This window comes from Nipponia nippon, unplaced genomic scaffold (assembly GCF_047370975.1).
Source record: "Nipponia nippon isolate SJK-2023a ecotype South Korea unplaced genomic scaffold, ASM4737097v1 scaffold_5, whole genome shotgun sequence".
In the NCBI taxonomy this organism is placed as follows: Eukaryota; Metazoa; Chordata; class Aves; order Pelecaniformes; family Threskiornithidae; genus Nipponia; species Nipponia nippon.
The window spans coordinates 76738429-76762142 of NW_028262369.1; the positions used below are offsets into that span (position 1 = coordinate 76738429).

General features: G+C 38.5%; 1 protein-coding gene across 2 annotated transcripts in view; it reads left to right on the top strand.

Moving 5' to 3' along the window:
* SP3 (Sp3 transcription factor) overlaps positions 1-23714 on the top strand; it is a 37553-nt gene that overhangs the window by 11539 nt on the left and 2300 nt on the right. Inside the window, exons 4-7 of one of the 2 annotated variants that reach the window (XM_087731461.1) lie at positions 141-231; positions 337-1503; positions 14065-14257; positions 21817-22013. In XM_087731461.1, coding sequence (XP_087587587.1) covers positions 141-231; positions 337-1503; positions 14065-14257; positions 21817-22013 — 1648 coding nt within the window. Of the gene's footprint in view, positions 1-140; positions 1504-14064; positions 14258-21816; positions 22014-23714 lie in introns of both variants that reach the window. The other variant, XM_087731459.1, reaches the window with a different exon arrangement.

Here is a 23714-nt window from a genome sequence, read left to right on the forward strand (position 1 = left end):
GTTGCCGTTGTTCATATGGGCTGCATTGCATGTTTTCCAGTAGTGTATCAATCTCTAGTGCGGAATTGCATGACTGTTCTAGCATATAGTCTGTATGTCTCTTGTTTTAATTTTGTCTTTTCTTTTTTCTTTTTATTCAGACAGGGGATTTGGCTTCTGTGCAATTAACAGGAACTCCAAATAGATGGGAGGTCTTGTCTGCAGCTCCTGCCACTATAAAGGATGAAGCTGGTAATATAGTACAGATTCCAGGTGCTGCCACAGTAACTTCAAGTGGGCAGTATGTCCTTCCTATTCAGAGTTTGCAAAATCAACAAATCTTTTCTGTTGCACCAGGATCAGATTCGTCGAATGGTACAGTGTCTAACGTACAATACCAAGTAATACCCCAGATCCAGACAGCGGATGGTCAGCAGGTTCAACTTGGCTTTGCAGCCTCTTCTGATAATAGCAGTATAAATCAAGAAACTGGTCAAATTCAGATCATTCCCGGCTCTAATCAAACCATCATTGCCTCTGGAACACCTTCAGCTAATATTCAGAATATCTTATCACAGTCTGGTCAAGTCCAGGTTCAGGGAGTTGCAATTGGTGGTTCGTCTTTCCCTGGCCAAGCACAAGTAGTTGCTAACGTCCCTCTTGGACTGCCAGGAAATATTACTTTTGTACCCATCAATAGTGTTGATCTAGATTCTCTGGGACTTGGCAGTGGTTCTCAAACCATGACAGCAGGCATTAATGCAGATGGGCACTTGATAAATACTGGACAGGCCATGGATAGTTCAGATACTTCTGAAAGGACTGGTGAGCAAGTTTCTCCTGAAATTACAGAAACCGCCACTGACAATGACTTATTTGTGCCAACATCATCTTCATCACAGTTGCCCGTTACCATAGACAGTTCAAGTATATTGGAACAAAATGCAAACAACTTGACCACAACTAGTGGTCAAGTTCATAGTTCTGATCTTCAGGGAAATTACATCCAGACATCAGTCTCCGATGACACACAGGCTCAGAATATTCAGGTCTCCACAGCACAGCCAATTGTACAACACATACAGCTTCAAGAGTCTCAGCAGCCAACCAGTCAAGCCCAGATTGTACAAGGTATTGCGCAACAGACAATCCATGGTGTGCAAGCAAGTCAAAGTATATCTCAACAGGCTCTTCAAAATCTTCAGCTGCAGCTGAATCCTGGAACTTTTTTAATTCAGGCACAAACAGTGACCCCTTCTGGGCAGATCACCTGGCAGACATTTCAAGTGCAAGGAGTTCAGAACTTGCAGAACTTGCAAATTCAGAATGCACCTGGTCAACAAATAACTCTAACCCCTGTGCAGACTCTCACTCTTGGTCAAGTTGCAGCAGGTGGGGCGTTGACGTCAACTCCAGTTAGTCTAAGCACTGCTCAATTGCCAAATCTACAGACAGTTACAGTAAACTCTATAGATTCTGCTGGTATTCAGCTGCATCAAGGAGAAAATGCTGGCAGTCCTGCAGGTATTTATTTTACTCTTTTTGCAGAAAATTGTTTTTTATTATTGCATGTGGTTGGTTTAAATGGTGATAATCGTAACATTATTGTCTTGCTGCGGAAGCCTACAAAATACAGTGGGTTAAACATAGTGATGATAGATTTTATTTGAAACTATTGTTCCGTTAGAAACTGCTGTAATGGTAGAACATAGCCCCACCTCGCTTCTTTTAGTATAAGCTTCTGTAACTCCCAACTGGTCATATTACTTAACAGCACTTCTAATACAATGTTTATCGGTGCTTCTAAGTCTTACCACGTGGAAGATCTGCATACCACATTGAGAAGGGGGAAATCTGACTGTCAGCTACCACTCTTCTAAGGCAGCAGTGTCATTAGCATACCCCATTCTTCCCAGTCCTGAATAGATGAAGTTTTCATGGAAAATCCAGATATTTCTGTTGATACGATTTTTTTCCCCCTGAAAATTTTCAGACTCCCTGAGGTGCTGTTATTCATCCGTTGTTTTGTTAAATTCATTTCCTACTGATTTAATATCAGTGTAACTATGATGTACAAAACTCACATAAGCAGAAGTGAAACAAGCATGTAGATATCAAAATGGAGGCTGTGCTTAAGAAAGTATGTGAATTTCCAGTACTACTTCTTTGCTTTATGTTTCAGAATGTATGATTGTTAATGATAAACTTCACTGTGTTTTATCTCTGTAAGCAGAGAAGAAAGGCTATTTTCTTGAAATAGGTGTTTCTTAATGTGAGAAAAAATAAACATGCCTGTTTATTTTTGGTAAATTTGATACAGTGCATTCCAGATTTCAGGGTGTAACTATCTAAAAGAAAGAATAAGGGATGACTGAGGTGCAAGATATTTTGCTGTACCAGAAGCCATTTAATCTCATCATTGCGGGGTTGTGCCCAGGCTCGTTATGAGGGGCAGAGGGAGCAGTAGAGGTAATTTGGGAGGGAACTGTTGCACAAAATAGCTTGGGAATTGCTGTTTTACTATAATCATGTGATCCAAGGCTCTTGTGCATTAAGATACTGAAGCATAAATGTTTAAGTAAAACACAAATGTTTTGTATTGTATGCCTATTTAAGCATGTGAGAAGAACGCAATATCAAGTGAAAAATTCCTAGAGGAGCTGCTGAATTGGATTTGTTTCAAAAGCCTACTGATTATGATACTTATGTAGTTATTGATATTGGTATATTCTATGTCAGGAAACTTGCTTTCCCTTTGGAATCTAAGATTTGAATTTAAAATAATAAGCTGGGATGGTTTTTTTTAGTTCATTTTGTTTTGGAAGTGACTTCTATATTATGAACTTATCAAGACAAAATTACCCAGACCTAGGTAAGCCTGCTCTTCGTTGGCTTGTAGGCAACAGCACCAAACAGATGAGTGTGCTGCTCACAGCATTTGCTCTGATGGGTAATCTTGATTCTTAAATTTCCGGTGACCACAGAAAGTCTTGGTTTGTCTCTATCACACCTTGTTACCTATGAGAACATGAGATATAGATTTCAGTAACAAAAAGCATGAATTGTGTGTGATAATACAGCTAAACTCAGATGTCAGAGTCTAACTGTTGGAAAAAGGGCCCTGTGGCTAATTAGAAATACAAGGAGAATGAGAACTTCTTTATTTCTAAGATTTGTATTTGGTGTAGGATCATGTAGCTAATGTTATTGCCTGTGGAGTAACATAGCAGAAGCTTGAGAAGAAAGGTAGAAAGGAAAAGGAGAGAGGAACCAAAAGAAAAGACACATGAAAAAGAAATTGAGCCTGCTGTGTGCTATGTGGATTAGTTGGTCTGTTGATGGTCCTTGAGAGTGTTTTAATGGCGGTTCATAATAAAATGCAAGGGAGTTCCATGAAGCATTCTTTAACTGTATTTTCCTGTGAGGAATTTCACATGGGAAGGGAAGAGAGTAAATGGGATATATGAAATGTGATTAAATAGGCAGAAGCAGTAGATGAGTAGCAGAAGCTATCGCCTGAAGTGAACAGCTATAAACACCTGGTTATATTAGAGATAGGGTGGCGGTTTATAGTGACATTTTTCCTACTTGTCTAGGAATAGTAAATGGACTGGAAGGTATTAAAACTGCCATCCCTTAACTTTGGGGAGAATTTAATTGGTCCATCCTTTATGTTACAAGAAACTCACTTTTCCAAAGTAACGATCAATGTGAAACTGCTTCCAACAGAATCAGATTGAATTATTTTGATTGACCTTTAGTGTCTTTTCTGTATGCATCTGGTATTTTGTCTATATCGAAGTTATCCAAGATAATCTTTTTCAGAGATGTTTCTCCCCTTCATATTTATAACCCCTTACAATATGGTATGGCACCCTTTCTTCAGGTTGAGGAATAAATATGCAATTAAAAGCAGATAATGAAATTATTACAAAATTTTTTGCAGTCAAAAATATATTGCTCTTCTGATCTGCAAATGAGGAAAAACAGTTTAGTTTTAAACTGAAAGAGGAAGGTATGTGGAAGGGACAGCAGAATGAGAGAAGTTAAAGCTAAAGGGTGATAGGTTACTTGATTCCTCTTTTTGCAAACTACGAACAAGCTTTGAAGCAAGCTAAGAAGGGTTTCCCTGTATTTTCTACCCCCAGCCCAGATAATGCACTTCCTTCCATGAAAAATACAGTCAGGCTGTGTTTTTTCTGTTTTCATTCAGCAAAACCTGTCTACCTGAGGCAAAAATAAAAAGAACGTCTTCCTAGTCTTGGGTCAGAGATGGTTGGTAATTATCTGAAGTCCAAATAACATAGATTGCTCTGTTAGTGGTGTAGCTGTGAAAGCTGTGGCTTAGGTTTTTGATCTTGGTAGCTACAGCCCATCGTGTGAGAGGTGTTCTTCCAAGCCTCGCTTTCCAGGTAAGCAGCAGAGGACATCTTTACTGTTCTCATGAGTGTGTGAGGAAAAAATGTCTTTACCTAGGTCCTACATTTTGTTTACAAAGTGGAAAGCCATCATAACCCTAATACAAAGCTAATAGCTTTGTCCAGTAAACGTACAGTTCTCTTTGAAAAATGTCCAGTAATTATGTTTTTACCAAAATGTCCGCTTTACCAGGCGTACATACACAGAGACTTCCATTGCACTGAATTTGTTCTGAAAAGTCTTGGCTGAGCTTGTTTTATCTTAGAATGTTTATTAGAGCTCTTATTCCTCCTCATTGTGCTTAGTGTTGTCTTGCAGTGGAGAAGGGAAAGGTATTGGTTAGACATAGCTGAAACTTTCTTCAGCATTGCCTTTCAAAACAAAAAGCTGTATCAAATAGTATCTACATGTTAAACACTGGCAGAGAGCTATCTTTCTCACCTGTATTCTGGCTTCAGTCTTCTGGTCTCAAGAGGAAGTTAACCTGAGAAAGCTCTCTAGTAGTCTACTCCTTTTGTTGGCCATTTGTAATAAAATACTGCATTGTGTGTACCAAAAAGAGCCATTACGCGCACAGTTCACATTACTCTTTAGCAGCTTACCTGTTCAAGAAAGGTATTTATTAGCATGTTTATAGATTTCTTCTTCAAACATTTCATATAAAGTAGCATTCCTTTTGGAAAAATACAGGGTACTGAAATGTATCAACTTGGTTTTCACGTTTCTGATCCTGTAAGTTTTGTCGATTTGAAGGAATTTTTAAGTTACTGGATTTTTTTTCCGTAAAGCCATTGTCCAGACAACGGAGACTTAACAGTGTTAGATCAAAATCTAACTGTAATATTATCTCAGCTAATTTATTAATGTACTGAATCACAGTTTTGGATTTGTTATTTTCTGAAAAAAAAAAAAGGCAATTTTACCGGGCCTTATGTAGGTCGCTTAACTTTTTATAAAATGCTGGATGCATTTTTTTTGATACTTCTTTTGACTATTTCAGTAGCATCTGAAGAAACTAGCAAGTGACCTGAAAGAAAGTAGCATTGGCTTGAGAAAAGACTTTGCTGCTTATCAACTGAGACACGCTCAGCTGGAAGATTCATTTACTTAAAAATAAAAAAAAAAAACCCCTACAAACAGTTTTCCAGGTTGGTCTGCAGTTGGAATAAAGTCAAAGGGATTCCTTTCAAGACTTGACCCAAAGTGCCACTGCAAAACTGAGGTCTTCATTTCTACATCTTTCTTCCCAGCTCCTCCTCTGCAGGAGTATACAGAGCTACTTAACAGACTCATCTGCCTGCTGCCATTGAAGCTTACAGTCATGCCTGTTGATCAACTTATACCAGTTGATAGAGAGTGGGAGTGGTTGGCTATTTGAGGTGGGGACTTCATTCCATTCCTGTCAGAAGCTGAAGTCTTTATCATGCTGAAGTAATTTAGCTATTCTAAATTCGGCCAAAAATTGACTGACAATTTTCAAGGTAAATAGTTGCCCAAGTGACAACTTGTCTTTCATCTGCTGGTATCTTGTGAGGCTTTGGTCTAACATCTGTTGGGTAAAACAGTCTAAACCCCCAAACAGACAAAATTAAAAATGGAGTACTTACAGTTTTACTTGCAGGGATGGTTGTTTCAATGTTTTAATGCTTCTGGTGAAGTGGTGCAGAATGCTACTTAAAGCATAGCTTTCTTCTGGCATCTAGAACTTTAGAAAATGTTTTGGCTGGTTTTCAGTATTACACAACTTAGTTTTTTCTCTTGCTTTTTAAGTTCCAGTTTTTACCCTTATTAACTTTACTTTCAGTTATGCAGTTTTTCCTTCTAAGGCATTCTTTATACCAAGCTTTTGAGAGAAGGGCATAGTGTTATTATGAAATTGAATCTGACTATTAAAAAAAGTCTTATGAAATGCATGAAGTAAACTGAAGCAATGATGTTAAGTAAATATTTTCATCTGACAACATCTGTTTTGGGCTATCCTATTTACATTTGAGGCATTTAGTTTGCATGTTGCAAAATCAAAATAGTCAAAAACAATTCCCCCACTGCTTTATTTTTGATATGAAAATTAAATTGGAAACTGACAAATTTAAGTTAGTGCAGGAATTAGAGCTATTTATGTACCAATCTTGTGTAAATAGTTTGCTTTCAGCATGCTTAAATTACATTCCTTATTTTCTCATCATTTTCAAAGGAAATTAATAAATTCTGGAAGAATTAGACGATCATGCTTGTATGTGTTTCACAATCTTGCTTATAACAGCCTATAGTAAATTATCTCACTTCAAGTGTAAGAAAGTTTGCATAACTTTAGTTAGTCTGATTACTTTTTCAATGCAGTATCTACTGCTGTGGAATAGAATTGCATTTTTTTCTTCAAATTCCTGAAAAGATTGAATTGTCGCATCCTTCCTCTGTGTCTGTACTTCATGTGCTTTTCTGCTCTGTGTTCCAAAACAGCTCAGAGTCTAATTCATTTTCTTACAGCCCATGGTGGTGAGGTGAGACTTTGTTATATGTATGTTACTCTTAAGTGAATATTCTGTGATGTGTGCTGAGTATCTGGTGATGCAACTTAGAATCTCAAGGTTAAGGAGGTTAGCCTGAGTTATCTTAGGCTCAGATATCCTCAGGATGTTCACAAAAGAATATATTACCCAGTTTCAGGTACTCATTCCTTTTTCATTTTTCAAGAACCCTTTTTACAAGATACTCCTCAAGGAAAATGAAAACTCTCTTAGACCTGTGGGGATGTATGGCAAGTATCCATGAAGTGACAGAGGCAAGGGGTTTTATTTCCAGTACTGCTTCAACTTAAAAAGGAGGCTGGAAACTCATCTTCTGTCTTTTTGCGGTCTTAGCACTTTGGGTCCATTGTTTCAGGTTTTCTGCAGTTTTCTTGCCTTTGAACCTCCTGACAAGATCACATACTTTGGTTCTGATCTCTAAAGCTAACTTGTCAGTGCATCTGGCTCATAAGAAGTATCTGAAGTTTCTACCAAGGACAACGGCAGTCTTTTCATAATGCAAGGAATGCTCACCAGGATCCTAGTTGTGATTGCCCTCTTGAAGATAAGGCTGGGTTGTAGATGGATTGCCTGTCACTGCTTGTAGAAGACACGTTTTTTTCAAGAGGTACTAATTTTTAAGGACAAAAAGGGGAAAAAATACACATTGTCAGTGACGTGTCCTCAGTATTTAACATACAGAAATGGTAGTTCTCAGTCTGCATTTAAACTTCATGCCAGTTTTTAATCCATGTATTCCACGTATGTTTTGTACTTCATTTTTCTTAATGAAAATGTTTTACTGTATCCTAATAAGTCACTTGCTGTGCAGACCTCTCAAGTATATTATATCAACAATGGTGTCATCATTGATGTAAAAAAAAAAAAAATTACTTTTGAATTTAATTGTTCCCATAATCCCATTTTGAGTGGCATTAATTCTTTCCCTACTTCTTTGAGTCTTTGTTTACCCTTTTTTAGTATTATCACAGTGATAGCTTTTTTCTAACCCCCTGGAGCATTCACATGGTCAAAGGCTTGCAGCATTAAAACTGCAGAGAGCTCTTCAGCCTTCTCTTAAAATTATTGAATGAAAATTATCCTAATCTGTTGATTTATTAAATGTTTCTTTCAGTAGCTGTTTTTACATCTTCCGGACTTACCGTCAGTGGGAAGCTTTTCATTCTCGTCTAGTGATAGGACCATTATTCGGCTTTTACCTAAATACAGAACATAAATACGTGTCAAACAATTCTGCTTTCCTGAATTACTGCTGACAATTCTGTTGTTTGACCCTAGCAGCAGTCCAGTACTCTTTTATGTAGGAATACTTAACCCCACTGGTCACAGGATACTCTGTGTCCTACTGCTTTCCTTACCTATTTCTGCAGTTCCTGGCTTCTTCTGCGTTGAGCACGATCAACTCTTCTTCCCCCTTTCTAGTTATCCCCTCTTATATTTTCAACTATGGGAAAAAAGGAAAAAATAAGGGCATGCTGCAGCAGGCATTACTGTCCATAAGAATCCAAAATCTTGAGAATTTGTAGACAACACATCTCAAAGAACTGCAGTTACTGTAGGGTAAGTAACTGTTCTTTGATGCCTAATGTGTGTTGTGGTAGCACTGGCTTAAGTACTTCCGTGATTCAAATTTTTAAACAATCGGCTTAGAATAATGCATAGGATCACTTGGAAATATAGTATGTGGCGTTTTTCTTGCAAGAAAAAAGTCTATAGCTCTATTCTTGATTTTGCTGGTACTGCTTAAATATTCAGGACTGTGAGGTGCTGCTCTTAGACTTGTACACAACAGTTGTTCTCCTCAGAAACTTAAAATCTGATTTAGAGCTATTGAAACTAGATGACAGCCTTTCTTCTGAGTTGAGGTTCACAGGTATTTCAAGATGACACTCTGTAGTGTATCTTCTGTTGCCTTGTAATTTATTACATAATAAAAATGCCTAAATTCACACTTAAGTTTTGGGGGCAAATCAGAGTAGAAATCATTAACCTTGTTGAGTTTCCTGTCTGAAAGACTTGCACATCTGGCCAAGTAGTAGGGAGGGTTTCATTTAGGTAGTTTAGTTTAGGAAGTTTAGTTGAGATGGGAATGAACAAGAACAATGTCTAAGAAATTTGAACATCTTTATTAAAGCTTCCTTACATCCAGAGATTAAGGCAAGATGAGTCAAGATACTGAGGGAATGTGGGTTGCACTGTAGAGAAAACTGAAAACAAAATTAACAAGAGAAGATGGAAAGGGGATGGGAATTCACATCTGTTTTCTTGGGAGGGGTGGGAAGGGAAGCATCTATTTGGCAAAAATAAATGAATAGGCATGACTGATTACAAGACGTTGAAACTGCAGACAGTAAATTTGTGATGCTGTGAGGAAATTGGTGTGAAGGTATGTGCAATGCTGCTGCAAATCTGTTTTCAGTTGAAAGACCATATTGCTGCTTTTCAGATCAGGAACTTGTAAAGCTCAGCTGAGTAAAAAGGCAGGGTGGCTTTCAGCATCTAGGAAAAGCAGCTAAACTAGAAGCCCGCAATTTGGAGACAGTTACAGGTAATGCTGAGAGTGCCTTTATGTGACATTCGGCGGAGGCAGATATATCAAAAATTTAAAGTGGTGGCATAGTCCTCAAATGAAGCGTTTTTTGCACTGCATCTTCCTCCCTTCTCAGTTTGTCCCTGTCTCTATGGCTGTTGGGTAAGCTAATAGCTTTTCTCATAGGTGAAGAAAACAGCATTTTCTTACAGTCCTAGTTGAAACAGACCATGATAGAACAGGAAGCTTAACTGATGCATTCATCTGATGCATGTTGAAGTAGGTGAATGACCTGGCTGTATCAGTGGGCAGCAGTAATTCTCTCCACACTAGATTATCGTTGAAATGTACTCAAGAATAGTTTAAGCTGCGTTTGCATCTGCATGGTTTCATCCTGTCCGTTTAGTTAGTCTTCTCTGAAGCACTTTAAACAAATGTCTTAGTTTTTATTTGCCAAATACACTTAAACTTGCTCCATATTGTAGCCAGCTCTGGGCTTTCTGTGACTATGAAATACTACCTTTAGAACAGAACTGTACACCAGGATCCTAATTTCCATCCTTTAGAGGAAAGCAAAACCTAAACCAAATCTAGCTCACTAGATAACAAGAAGAACTTGAACAGAATATATGGTTTTCAGAATCTGTAGGCAGTTTGAAACAGTATCTTTGTCTGAATCTCCCCTTCATACTTACCTAGTACTGGTTCTTGAACTTAATTAAGTAAGGGCATATAGAAATGTGAAAGTGTGGAAATAAAATAGTAGTAAAGAAAATGTAACCTTCATTTAGCCTGTCTTTAATTGGAAGAAAACAATAGTTGCCTCAAATTTACCAGTATTTGCATCAGCTTGTCATGACTTTAGGGATTATGTAAATTTTTTTTAGGCCCAATTTTTTGCAGAGTGTGTGTAAAACCTAGTATTCTGTCAGTTGAGACTGAATTAGAATGGAGGAACACCAAGGGAGAAATGTGGAGTTGTTGCTATCTATGTGAATTTGCATAATCTCCAGTTCTATTGCATTGGAGAAGACTCTTATCTTTTGCTCTTCTCCACAGTTTGCCCCTTCTACTCCTTCATTTTCTTACTGTTGTCTAAATTACAGTGGCACCCCTTCCTCCCCACAAAAATAGCGATGGAATTTTCATCTCTTGCAATGATGTAAAACCCATTTGGAGGGCAACAGACATATTGGTTCTAAGGACCTTGTTAAGGCAATCGGATTCACTATGGGATTTGATACAATCCACTCTCCACTATACTACGTCCTGGAGAGGCTAGATAAACACTTCATCTTTTGATACTTCTTTTAATTTTGTTTTATTTAGAGTGTAATCTACATAATTAAGTATTAAAAAGTCCTGTCTGTAAATTGCCAAGTTTACATTGTACTTTTCTGTGTGCCTGGAGTAGAAGGTGGTACTGCTGAGGAATACCTAAAGCAATAGCTACGCTTTCTGCCTTACCAAGATAACGAGGAAACACAGCACAAAATTACACACACAGTACTGCTTTTACTTCATTTCAGTTTTGTATTTTTTTAAAACAATACTATACACTATTGTGTGTCTGTGCAAATTGTTATTTTCTCCAGTATCCTCAACTCTTAGGAGTGTTTTGTCTGTCCCTCTTCTTTTGTCCAAATAACTTTCTCATTTATGCCTTCACCATTATAAGCGATTATGAGCCTTTGTGCTGCTGCAATAATGGTGGTGATTGGGAGGGACTGGGAATAGATAGATACTGATGAAAAAAGTCGAAGGAACTCATGATGAAAGTTTGTGAATTGGAACAAACATTGCGTGAGTTGAAGATAGAAAGTCCTCGATACTGGTGTGCAGTGATAGGCATTCTGGACATGTTTGTATTGTTAGGTGTATCTCTGTTATTAGAGCGTGACTTTGGGGTGTCAGTATAACAGGCGAAATCATATGTCATATGGAATGTTTGACTTCAGTAGTGGAGTTGGGTCTTGGGAGCACAGATCCATACCCCAGTTTGACCCACTCATCCTTCCTAGGACATGTTGATACCTCTTTTGAAGTATGTGTATGCAGTGCTAACTGGATTCAGCTACTGACTTTACAAACTCACTATATGCCAGTGTCTAATGTTAGTAAGATCATAATGAAACTATCTTCTTAATACAGTGTTTTATTTTATTAACATTACTTTAATTCTTATTTTAAATAAAAACAGAATTTATACAACGTACGGTTTGTGGAACATTCGATTGGTAAAAGAATTTTGAGTATGGTGCGTAACATATCCAGTCCTAAAGAACTGCTTGGAGGCTTGAATTGGCCTGTGCTGGCAGCCTTGCCACTTTGCTGTATTTAAATTCCTATAATGTGCCCTGTTGCATAAGAGTAAATCAGACTTTTGCCTTTTCTTAAAGTTGCTGTAAGTGAATGTATTAGCATACTTAATAGTATCCAATTTGAAAGATCAATTCTATAAACTCTTTGTATGTTGTATAGTGTTTTAATCTTTGCTTATGTAAAATGAATTTTATATGTAACACGTACATGCAAATTATTACAGATAATAAGATGATTTCATAGGTGAGTCTCAGAAAATGACTTAATTTGTTAGGAAAGATAGTTTGGTGGCTAATGCAGAAGACTAGAAGTCACCACAGAGGTTTTCTAGGTCTTCACGTGAAAGATTCTTGTGATGTTGCTGTCTGAAATTGTGGACTTTTTATGGTAACAGTGAAGCTCAGTGTGCAGGTGATTTTGGACAGGCTTACCACAGTAGTTCTGCCAGATGTTACCACGTGTGTAAAGAGGCAGCAACAGTGAGTGTGCTAGCTCCTGGATTCCCACAGCTCTGAGCCTGTCATATTCATGCAAACTTAATTTCTAGCATTGACTTTTGCAGCCAAACCGGGTAAATATTCTAGACTTCCCTGTTTCTGACCTGGAATTCTCTTCCCAATGCAGTGGTTTCCTAGGGAATTATTTTAACTTTAGTTACATCAGTGATGTAGTTTACAGCACAGTCCCACAAATGGTTATACATGTGCAAGTAAAAGGAAGGCAAACTGTGGTGTTGGGAAAGACTGGACTGAGACTTTATTAGCACCAAGCAAATTTTTGTGTGTAGCTACATCCTTTGTCTCTAAACAAATAAATGCTGGAGATGATTTGGAAGGTAGACCAGGTAACTATTACTTTTTACATGTTTTATCATTAATTTCTTTCCTGATCTCTACTGGGACAGGATGCTGTTTATGATCTGACCCAGCACAGTTTTTCTTATGTTTTATCGTGCAATCTGGGCAGCTTTGTCTTCATTATACAGATGATGGCTGATGCATTGACTCCCAGAAAGAATTTAGAGTGGCCACAGTGTTCAGTTAAGGTTTCAGTGTTTGAGTGGGGTTTGAGTTAAGGATAAAAATCTACATGATAACTGAGTTTGTTCTGCAGGGAAAGCAGTCTCTTAAATACATCCAGAAAGACACACACCTTTTAGTTCGAAGCTTCAATAAAAGGAAAAAAAAAAAAGAAATTTGACAGTTTGCTTAGTAGTTTGTGCTAGTGGCTAATCATTTTCACTGAAAAAAACTACAAGTAAACTACTGTGCTGAACCAAAGAAGGGGCTGGGGTTCAGCTTTCTAAAATGATATATAGAAACTGTCTTTTTTTGAAATCCAGTCTAACAGACTTTCAGCTCATTGGGAATCCAGAATAGTGTCTGAGAGGAAAAATGGTCCTATTAAAATGTAAATTTGTTAAAATAGTTGTTGTTTTACAGTGTAGTATGATGTTGTAATTAGTTCTTGGATTGGATTGGATGAATGCTCTGTAGGGAGAGGGTACACATACTTGCAAACGTCCATCCTATGAGGATAACTTAAGAGTCTTTTTTGCATCCATGAAACTGCAAAGACCTGTTTTGACTACTAGCTCATCAGAATGTTGAAGTGGTTCATGTGTTGCTTACCTCTCTCTAATGCTAAATAACATTCGTCCCTAAATGTTTTCTTCTCTATGTATAGTGGAAAAGGCATAAATTTGAGGTGAGAAGGGGAAAATGGAACAAAGGCATGATTTTTTTTAAATTTTCCTTAGATATCTTGTCTTTCTTAGGTCAAAACCTTTTATTTAATTGATTTCTCATATTACTTTATATATCACTGTGCATACTGAAAACTTCTGAAGATCATCGAGAAAGGCTGTTTCTACTACATGTCACACTAATTGAGAAATCCTGTGGAAACATAAATGGCTACTCAGGATCATTTGAAACATAGGTTTACATTTTTTTTTTCAACCTCTGTCCAACCTCTTGTTCCTCAGTTTTTTCCCATGTTTCAAGCAAGCAAAATCCTCCTGGTGACAGCATTCCCTACCAAGAACAGTTCAAACTTACTTTAATACTTCATTATAGCTTGTCTTCAACTTTGAAATGTATAGTAAGGTAAACTTTTTAAATACGTTACAGGTTACAAGGGCACAGAAGCAATGTCAGTATGCACTAAAGGATGTTGACTTTTGACTGACATAGTGCTCTCAACAGTAAAAAGATTTGATCATTATGGTTTCCTTCTCTCTATTTAATGGGCTACTTATGGATCTGTGTTTGTTCTTTTCCTCAGATATTAGGATTAAAGAAGAGGAGCCTGATCCGGAAGAGTGGCAGCTCAGTGGTGATTCTACACTGAATACCAATGATCTAACACATTTGAGAGTACAGGTGGTAGATGAGGAAGGGGACCAACCACATCAAGAGGGAAAAAGACTGCGACGAGTAGCTTGCACGTGTCCCAACTGCAAAGAAGGTGGTGGAAGGTATGTAACGTTCAGTGTCATATAATGCACGTAATGATGAAAACAAATAATGAATGAGGAAAAAAGGAGCCTTAGTTAACAGCAGTTGTCTGCAGTGAGAGAAAACTAGAGGCTTATGCAAAAGAGCTCATGCAATAAAGGACTGCCACCTTTATTTCTGGGTTTGCAGATGGACAGGCAGATTATTCCATCCTCTCTGAGTTACTCCATTGAGATTAACTGGAAAAATCTGGAGTTAGATGCCACCTAGTACAAGTGAGGGGGATAGAACATTGCCCTAAATAATATGAAAATGAAATATTTTGGAATATGCACATCCGTGATTGGCTTCCTATCATCTGTCAAGGACTTGATTAAACCCTGTATTCCTGCATTTCCTCACTGATTGAGCATTTTTTTTCCCACAGTTTGATTGCTTTAGAGTGTTACAAAAATACAGTTATCCTGGTTTTCTTATTCACTGGTTTCCTAAGAAAAACAAGGTTTGTATAATAACACTAAATACCAAATTTTGAATTGACTGATTGTTTTCAGTCAAAGTTAGTGGAGATTTGGCTAACAAAGAGGTACGAAGTTCCAATTCTTATGAAACTTCAGGGCTGCATAGGAAGCAATGTTTTCTTATTCTACATCTCATGAAAGTATTCTTCAGCTTTTTGTTATTATAAAGATTTTATTCTATTCCAGAGCACTTCCTTTTAAACATCTCGATTATACATATAAGAGAGGAAGTAGGGATAATAGGCTGCCTTTTACAAGTGAAAATATTTAGGTGTGTTTATGCTTGATATAATTGTGCAGGGGCTTCTTTCCAGTACACTAAAATTTGTCTATTTTGATAATTTCTTCTCTAAAATGGAATTCTTATTTATGTGAGAACTGTAGTGTAAATTAGTGAGTTCTCTTTTAAGAACCTGTCAGTGTCCTATGGCTCTAAGAGTGCTAAGAGTACTGACTGAATATGTCTATTGTCAAGTCTCCTGTGATTTTTTGCTGCATATTCTAGATACGTTCTTTGCAAGCACAGAGAGATAATATCTTAGGCAGCCATGCCGAGTAAATATTAAGTGTTTAAGACAAAAACACTTTCATACATTTACATCACAGATGAAGCTAGTGATAATATCTGCAGTTAAGGTTATATGGCATCTTTGTCCATTAGCTTCCTCTTGTTAAATTCCTATGTATAGTTCACTGAAACCTGGCACAGACATTTCTAAGTTCTTGATGAACCTTGGCTCTGCCATGAAGATATGACCAAGTACACCCAGGGTTGAAATTTGCTTCAGTCTGGGAGAAAACTCTGAAAATGTGATTTGCACTGTCTGTACTCTTACAAAACAGAGAGATTTGCCATGTTGCATCTTCCTCGTGCTCTATTCCAAACTACAGTGGCTTTAATTTAGAGATATCTTTACTTTAAAATACTCTTCCTCCTGAGTGGAGTTGCTATAACACCAGATTTTAAAATCGAAGCCCAAGAGAGAATCTTTTTGAGAGATGGTTTTGATGAAGTCTGGAAAAGGGTGTAGTCTGACTGAAACTCACATATGGGAATTTGGGAAGGAGATAAGAGCTAGGACAGAGTTTAGATAGGTGAGAATCTGAAATCCACTGTAAAGGAAGGACTGGACACATCAAATGTACAAAGTAAGTAGGAAAAGTAGGACAGGAAGTCAGGATGTGAGAAGAATTAGGACTGGAATAGAAACAGGATAATGAAGGAGACAATGGTGGGGAAACAGAAAAAGAGTGAAAGTGCCTACAGTTGCTAGAGCAACTTTCCCACCGGAATGCAGAATTCCTTCAGAACAAAAAGGAGTAAGCCCACTTGGAAGAATATTTTCCTTCTCCCTCTGATACATGTTGATCATATCCCATAGCTGCTACAGTTACTTGTTTATCTCTAGTTCTGTAATTCTGAGTTTTGATTTGTCTTTCAACTCTGCTGATGACTTGCAGAGTTTCAGATAATAGGATATTTGCTTTTATGAATTTCTTCAGATAGCATTTGCAATTCCTAGAATGATGTTAAGGTTGCAAAATTGAAAACTTGGAAGTTGGCAAATGTCAAAGATAAGACATCCTGGGCAACTTTAATTTAATCCCTTGTGCATATACATTATCATTTGGTTTCTAATTACATGACTGCATACTATTTTTTCCATATGACCCCAGTGCGGTTCAGTGGATGGGATGGATGATGCACGGGGAGTGAATCAGGGCTGTGTAATGATTGGCACCTGCTTCACTTATTGCAGAAATTGGAAGGCATTTAGGGAATGAGATACAGGACTGCAGCAACAGGGCTCTGAAGTTTTGGAGGTGTTTGTCTATCCACCCCACCTTTTCCACTGCAGAAGTACTGAGTTCATTCCTGTAAAGAAGTTGATTGAGCTGAATTGTAAACATCTACAGTACTCTAAGAAAATATGCTTCTGCTGTATTGAACTTGACACCTCAAGCTGGTGGGTGTTGGACAATTTTGGCCTTAATCTCTTTCTACCGCATATTTGGATGTATGAAATGATTGTATTAGTTCAAGTTCACTACACAGGAGTGTTGGAAGATGATAAATTAATTAATGTTTGTGAATTGCTTAGACGCTGTACGTGTTGTGAGTGCCCACAATGAAGAAGAAAACCCTGGGGAAATGAATAATTCTATATTTAGGATAGTACTTAAATAATATGTAACTAGTAAGACAAGAAAAGCACATGAAATCAGTATGAAAAAGCTGAATAGCATTTCACTCAATGAATACTATCCCTCCTGTGCACTGAATGGGGTAGGAAAAGGTCCTATATGCAGACTTCATCATAATTTCATTTTTTGTGTAGCCTTAGTTTTGACATTTCTTGTCTTCTGTTTTCTGGATGCAAAGAGGAGTTGAGGGGTTCTTTCTGGTTTTTGTTGTTGGTTTTTGTTGGGGTTTTTTGACTCTTGGTACAGAATTAGACTACGTTGCAGTCTTCAAAGGATTTCTATTTGTACCAGTCCTGTGAAGTAGGAAGCCACTGTTATCTTTACCTTAGTTGGCAGGTGGGAAGGTAGGAAACAGAGAGGATGATGTATTAGATGTGTAAATTAAAACCTTATAGCCTCAAGCTTATATAGTAAATGGGGGATAAGCAAGTGGAGAGAGAGAGAGATGTACCTCAAAGGATGATTCTGATCCCAAACAGACTGTATTAGGCTTCTAGTTAGGGTGTCTGAAGTTAGGTGGAAAGTTAACCCTCCTCTCAGTTACATCTGGAGTTACCTTGAGATGTAACTACTACTGTCTGGATCTATAGAGGAATAGTGCTTCTGAGTACCACTTGAGGTACGTAACTCTAAAATACACATTCTTAAAGTAACTAATAAGTGTATGTTTTTACCCTTGAAATACTTCATGTTCCTCCTGGAAGTACCGCTGGACCGAAAGTCCAGTGTCTCAGTGGATGAAAGTGTCTCCTGCTGAAACCATTGCATTCTGCATGGTTACTGAGAAACTTGATGTCCAATCTCTGTAAAGCTAAAATGTATTATGAAAATACTTAAATATTAATTGAAGATTCCAGTCGAGGGGTAGGCCTGAGTCATATCCTTTTGCTCAGCGATGATGGTTATTGGCCAGCGCAGCAAGAAAGGCCTCTTACCATGACGTGTTAGGGCATAGTGCCAGACTGTCACAGCTGCAAAGCGTCCAGATAGAATTTGGCTCGTATCCAGTCAGTTTAGAGCACACATGAAGCAAACATGCAGATGCCTATACGAAGCCGTGTAGAATAAATGCACATAGTTGCTCATTTACAGTAGTCTTGCGGATTTCATTTTGTGAATCTCGAACTTTCCCCTCACTTTGAACTTCAGAGTCCGCTAAGGAATTCTGTCTCCAATTAGGTGAGGTGCTTAGGATTACGTGTGCTACACCACCTACGCACAGTAAGCTGACCATGAGTTGAACCTTCTTTTCCTTCGGTCTAGACTAAAGGTGCAATTGAGCAACTTCAAATGATTGACTTAGGAATCTTAAAAGTATTCTAAGGGAATTTTGGTGTGATTTCATGTCATTTGTGTCACATTTATGTACTGTATCATGCAAAGTTACAAAATATTTGTACTGATTATTGTGGAGGGGAAGACTATAGTATACTTGGAGAAGGTGTGAGGATGAAATACCAAATACAAAAAAATATTCTGTGTACAGAAATATATTCTCAAATACAGAAATAAATTTTGTTACAATAAGCACAGGCTGAGCACTTCTTAGGGTTATGTGAAGTTGGACAGGCAACTAAAGACACAGGATAGTAGGATTCTGTGCAGAATTCTTTCAGTTACCAAGATTGTATAATGGAGAAGAGCCATGGATGTTCCTTTGCCTTGCACCGCAATTTCTGGATGCCTTGAGCCACCAAACGAGAACCTGAAGAAGAGCTGTCTAGAGCTGAATCATTAGATGAAGGTGAACATAGAGCCTGAGAACTGTGGAACTGGTTGCAGTAAGGCAAAAGGAGGAATACAGAAAATGTCTTCCTTGGAGTCTGGGGAGCTGGGTGTTTTGGGCTGATAGATGAATGCCACTGGAACTATTACAGGTACAGTGAGTTTTGTGTGGTGGCCTAGCCGTCTGCAGAGGCTAAGAAACTAGAAAAGAAAGGGGAAAATCTAAAGACATTTTGCTAAATGTCTTTGAGATTGGCTGAATGTTTAAAACTTGTGAATATTGAGCTTTTGTGTAGGTGGCATAGTACAAAGTTAAATGCCTGACATTACAGTTAATTTTGCTTTTTAATCTTGGCTTGAGGGAAGGCCATGGAAGAGTGTGAACCCGGCAGTTCAGATGTAGCAAAAGTTACCAAAAATGGACGTTTCAGCTGAGGTAGGAGATGTAAAAAAGGCAATGTTTGTACTGGTCCAAAGAAGTGATGGGACATTTGAAAAAGGAAAATTAAGTCAAAAGTATTCTTGCCAAGACTAATGATGATGCAAGAGCTTAAGATATCAGGTCAGATGTCAGAGAATTTTTTGCATGAAATTTATAAACAAGCTGGATAAAACAGGCAGGTGAACTTTCTGTGAGGCTAGGGATTGAAGGGTGGCAATAAAACCCAAAAAATTAGACAGATAAGCAGAATCTCTTCTGTCACTATATCCATAGGCTCATATGAGTCTGCTACCACAGCAGGGTCAAAAGCCTTCTGGACTCTACTTCTACTGCCATTGAATTTGTTCTGAAGTCAAAACATCCATTGTCATGACAGGTAATTAGTATGTAAAAGTGATAGTTTTTTCTTCTGAGAGAAAATGAGGTTCAACAAGGACAAGTGCAGGGTCCTGCACCTGGGTCGGGGCAATCCCTGGTATCAATACAGTTTGAGGGATGAAAGGATTGAGTGCAGCCCTGCTGAGAAGGACTTGGGGCTACTGATAGACGAAAAGCTGGACATGAGCCAGCAAGGTGCTCTCGCAGCCTGGAAAGCCAACCGTATCCTGGGCTGCGTCAAAAGAAGCGTGGCCGACAGGTCAAGGAAGGTGATTCTGCCCTTCTACTCTGCTCTGGTGAGACTCCACCTGGAGTACTGTGTCCAGCTCTGGGGTCCTCAGCACAGGAAGGACATGGACCTGTTGGAGAGGGTCCAGAGGAAGGCCACAAAAATGATGAGAGGGATGGAACACCTCTGCTATGAGGAAAGGCTGAAAGAGCTGGGGTTGCTCAGCCTGGAGAAGAGAAGGCTGCGGGGGGACCTTATTGCAGCCTTCCAATACTTAAAAGGGGCTTATAAGAAAGATGGGGACAGACTTTTTAGTAGGGCCAGTAGCGATAAGAGAAGGGGTAATGGTTTTAAACTAAAAGAGGGTAGATTCAGACTGGATGTAAGGAAGAAATTTTTCACGATGAGGGTGGTGAAACACTGGAACGGGTTGCCCAGAGAGGCGGTAGATGCCCCATCTTTGGAAACATTCAAGGCCAGGCTGGATGGGGCTCTGAGCAACCTGGTCTAGTTGAAGATGTCCCTGCCAATTGCAGGGGGGATGGACTAGGTGACCTTTAGAGGTCCCTTCCATCCCAAAGCATTCTATGATTCTATAAAACTACAAATGAAGCACTATGAAGTTCTATATTGAGACTTCTTAGAAACATTTTGTAGGACTTAATTTAATTTTATCTCCTTACTTTTCTGGCCAGTCTGTTTGGAATGTTTTAGGTGCATATGTGTTTAGGTTGAAATTCCCTTTAGATGCTGTGAGTTTTTAGAGTGAGTTAATTTCTGTGCCTGGTCCAAAATGCTTGCTCCAAGTGCTAGGCCCTTAAAGCGTATATGCATTTTACCCTGAACCCTCATTAGATGTAAACCAGAATTGTTCTGAATGCAGGGATAAGAATCTAAGTCTAATAGTGGCTTGGCAAATCCTTCAGCCACTGGACAGTTAAGCAGAAGTTGAGCACCCAATTTAAGGAAAAAAATTGCCCTGGGGAGGCAACCGAAAATTGTATAATCAGTCATGGAGGATGGAGTGCCCAAGACTGTGATTTCAGAATCCACTTAAGCTCTTCTAAGTTAGCATTGCTGATGAATAAGGTGGCCTGATGCTTGGCTGCATTTTCCAATCTCCTCCCTTGTACCAGCGTTTACCATTCATATAGTTGCATTGTCAGCCAGATCTTTTCCCTGGAGTGCCCCTTTCAGCAGCAGCAAACACTTAAATTGGCTAAAATCAATCATGATGCCCTGCGCTGGCCAGACTGATTTCTTTCTCTGAGTCTTCAGAGGCTCTTATCTCTCTCTGGTGATTTATTTTTTTTTTTTAATAAAAAGTTAGGCTTTTGTGTTAGGTGCTTCCCCTGAATCAATCACCTACCACGTCAGTAAGGCAGCATCTTAAAGCAGGCATCAAGCTCAGTAGTCTGGATTATATTATCTGTGAATTATGTGTTCATTGTGATGGATTTTTTTTTTTTTTCTGAAATACCAAGGAATTAATTTAAATGTCAGCAAGATCAGCTGTTTCACTGCCACTCCTTTTAGTGGAAATATTCAGGTTAGTATGCTTGTCCTCCAACCCCAAACTGCTTCTCACGTTTCCCCAAGATGCCAGAAGTCCCATCTGTTCTCTTCCCAGTTGCCAAAATCTCCAGTTTCCATTTTGGCAATTGCAGTCATTTGTGTTTTTCTTTGCCAAAACTGTCTTTGGTATGGTAAAAACTGAAATTTACAATATGGGCACTTCACCATCAAAGTAGTACAAACTGCTGTAATAACTATATTTCCAACTTCACATACATGTATGCTTGCTAAAGATTACACTTCTATCATTTAAATTTCACATGCTGTTGAATTTATAGTTTGTTGCAGAATCGGGATAGCATTATAGAATTTAGTTCCAGCTTCTTATGGAGTATACTGGACTCTGATTGTATTTGAAACAAAAATGGGAAGCTGCTGAGGTTTGTTTGCAGATCTATTGGTATATGCAACCCCACTTATATGTATGACCAGTATTTAGGAGGAATATATTAGAATGAATAACATCTTTTTTTTTTTTTTTTTTTTTTTTTTCTTTCTTAACAGAGGCTCCAACTTGGGAAAAAAGAAGCAACACATTTGTCACATACCAGGGTGTGGCAAAGTATATGGGAAAACTTCACATTTGAGAGCTCATCTCCGCTGGCATTCTGGAGAGCGTCCATTTGTTTGTACTTGGATGTTCTGTGGCAAAAGGTTCACTCGCAGCGATGAGCTTCAGCGACACCGAAGAACGCACACAGGTTTTCAGTCTTTGATTCTGGTGCATTTAACTAACGACATGTCATGGAGAGGGCTTGGATAAATAGCTTTTAAGAGGAGAACAGATCTTTGTATTGAATTGATTTTAATGTAGTGTGACTTTTCTGAAATCAGCTAATGCTTAGAGCTATGTATATACTTCGGTTTCTTTAGTAGGTCTGAGGAGGAAAACCAGCTACGTTTTTTGATTTAGAACTGACATTTAAGCTAATATTTAATATAACTTAATCAGAATACTTTGATTCAGGTTCAGCAATGCATTTAATTTGTTTGAACCAGATTAGAACTGTTGTTCCAGCTTAAAACTTAAATAATTTTCTCTCATTTTAAAAAAGAAAAAAGAGGGCTAGATGTCCAAGAGATTAGATGTCATTCACAAAATCAAGGAAGAGCATGTGATGGTGCATCATCTTCTAGTTTCATGGTTAGGCCACCCATTAGGGACTCCAGGTTCACATTTCTCCTTTTATCTAATACAAAGAAAATAACTGAGTCTAAATCTTCCACCTTTTCAAGGAGCAGTTTGTTCAAATCTATTGTCTGTATTACCTATTTTCCTACAAACTGAACCCATAGTTACATTCTACAGGATGCTTACTTTTTAAAATTAGACTATTTGAAAAACCCAGTGACAATAGATAAATGATTTATGTGCTTATCAGCATTTACATTGCTTAGAAAACTGTCTTTGCAATGTCTATGAAAAATATTTCATGTTTTGTACCTAATGGTGTGCTTTTGTTAGACATGTTGGATGCTTGAACCCGAGCTGGGATGTTACAGTCTGTCTGGATAGACAGGCAGATGGGTTTAAAAAAAAAGAGGCTAGTTGACTGATGCAGCTCAGAGGGTATGGTTAATGGCTCCTAGTGTACCTGCGTACCAGTAAAAAGTAGGGAACTGCAGGCATCTATCCTTTGACCTGTTTTAACATCTTTATCACTGACCTGGAGGAGGCAAGAGGGTGCACACTTCTTAGGTTTGCGGATGACACAAAACTGGGGCAACCAGTCAATGTGTTTGAGGGCAAGGCTGCTATTCAGAGGGACTCAGGCTGAAGGAATGGGCTGATGGGAACCTTATGAAATTCAGCAAGGATAAACGCAAAGTACTGCACCTGGGATGGAATTAACCCTTGCAGCAACACAGACTAAGCATTGACTAGTTGGGAAGTAGCTCTATTGAAAAGTACCCAGGAGTCTTGACAGACAACAAGAACACGAGTAAGAGCTAGCAACAAAAATGGCCAGGGCTGTATCAACAGAAGGAGAAACACTCGTTCTAGGGAAGTGATTATCCCCTTCTTCTCAGCACTGGTTAGACTGCATCTAGAATATTGCATCTAGTTTTCAGCCCCCAATATAAGAAAGACATTGCTCAACAGGATTGAGTTCACTAAAGAGCAACCAAGATGATCAGGAAGCTGGAGCATTTGCCTTATGAAGAGAGGCTGTAGGAACTGGGCTTATTCAGCTGCACAAAGAGAAGAGTAAGGGCAGGGAGGAGCTTAATAGCAATCTTCTAGTACCTGCAAAGCCACCATTAAGAAGACAAAGACAGACTTTCATGGTGGTGCATTGGTGGGAGGATGAGAGACAACAGACAGAAGTTGAAACAAGAGAGGTTCAGACCAGGTATAAACAAAAACTTTTTCATTGTGAGGAACAAGATGCCCAGAGAGT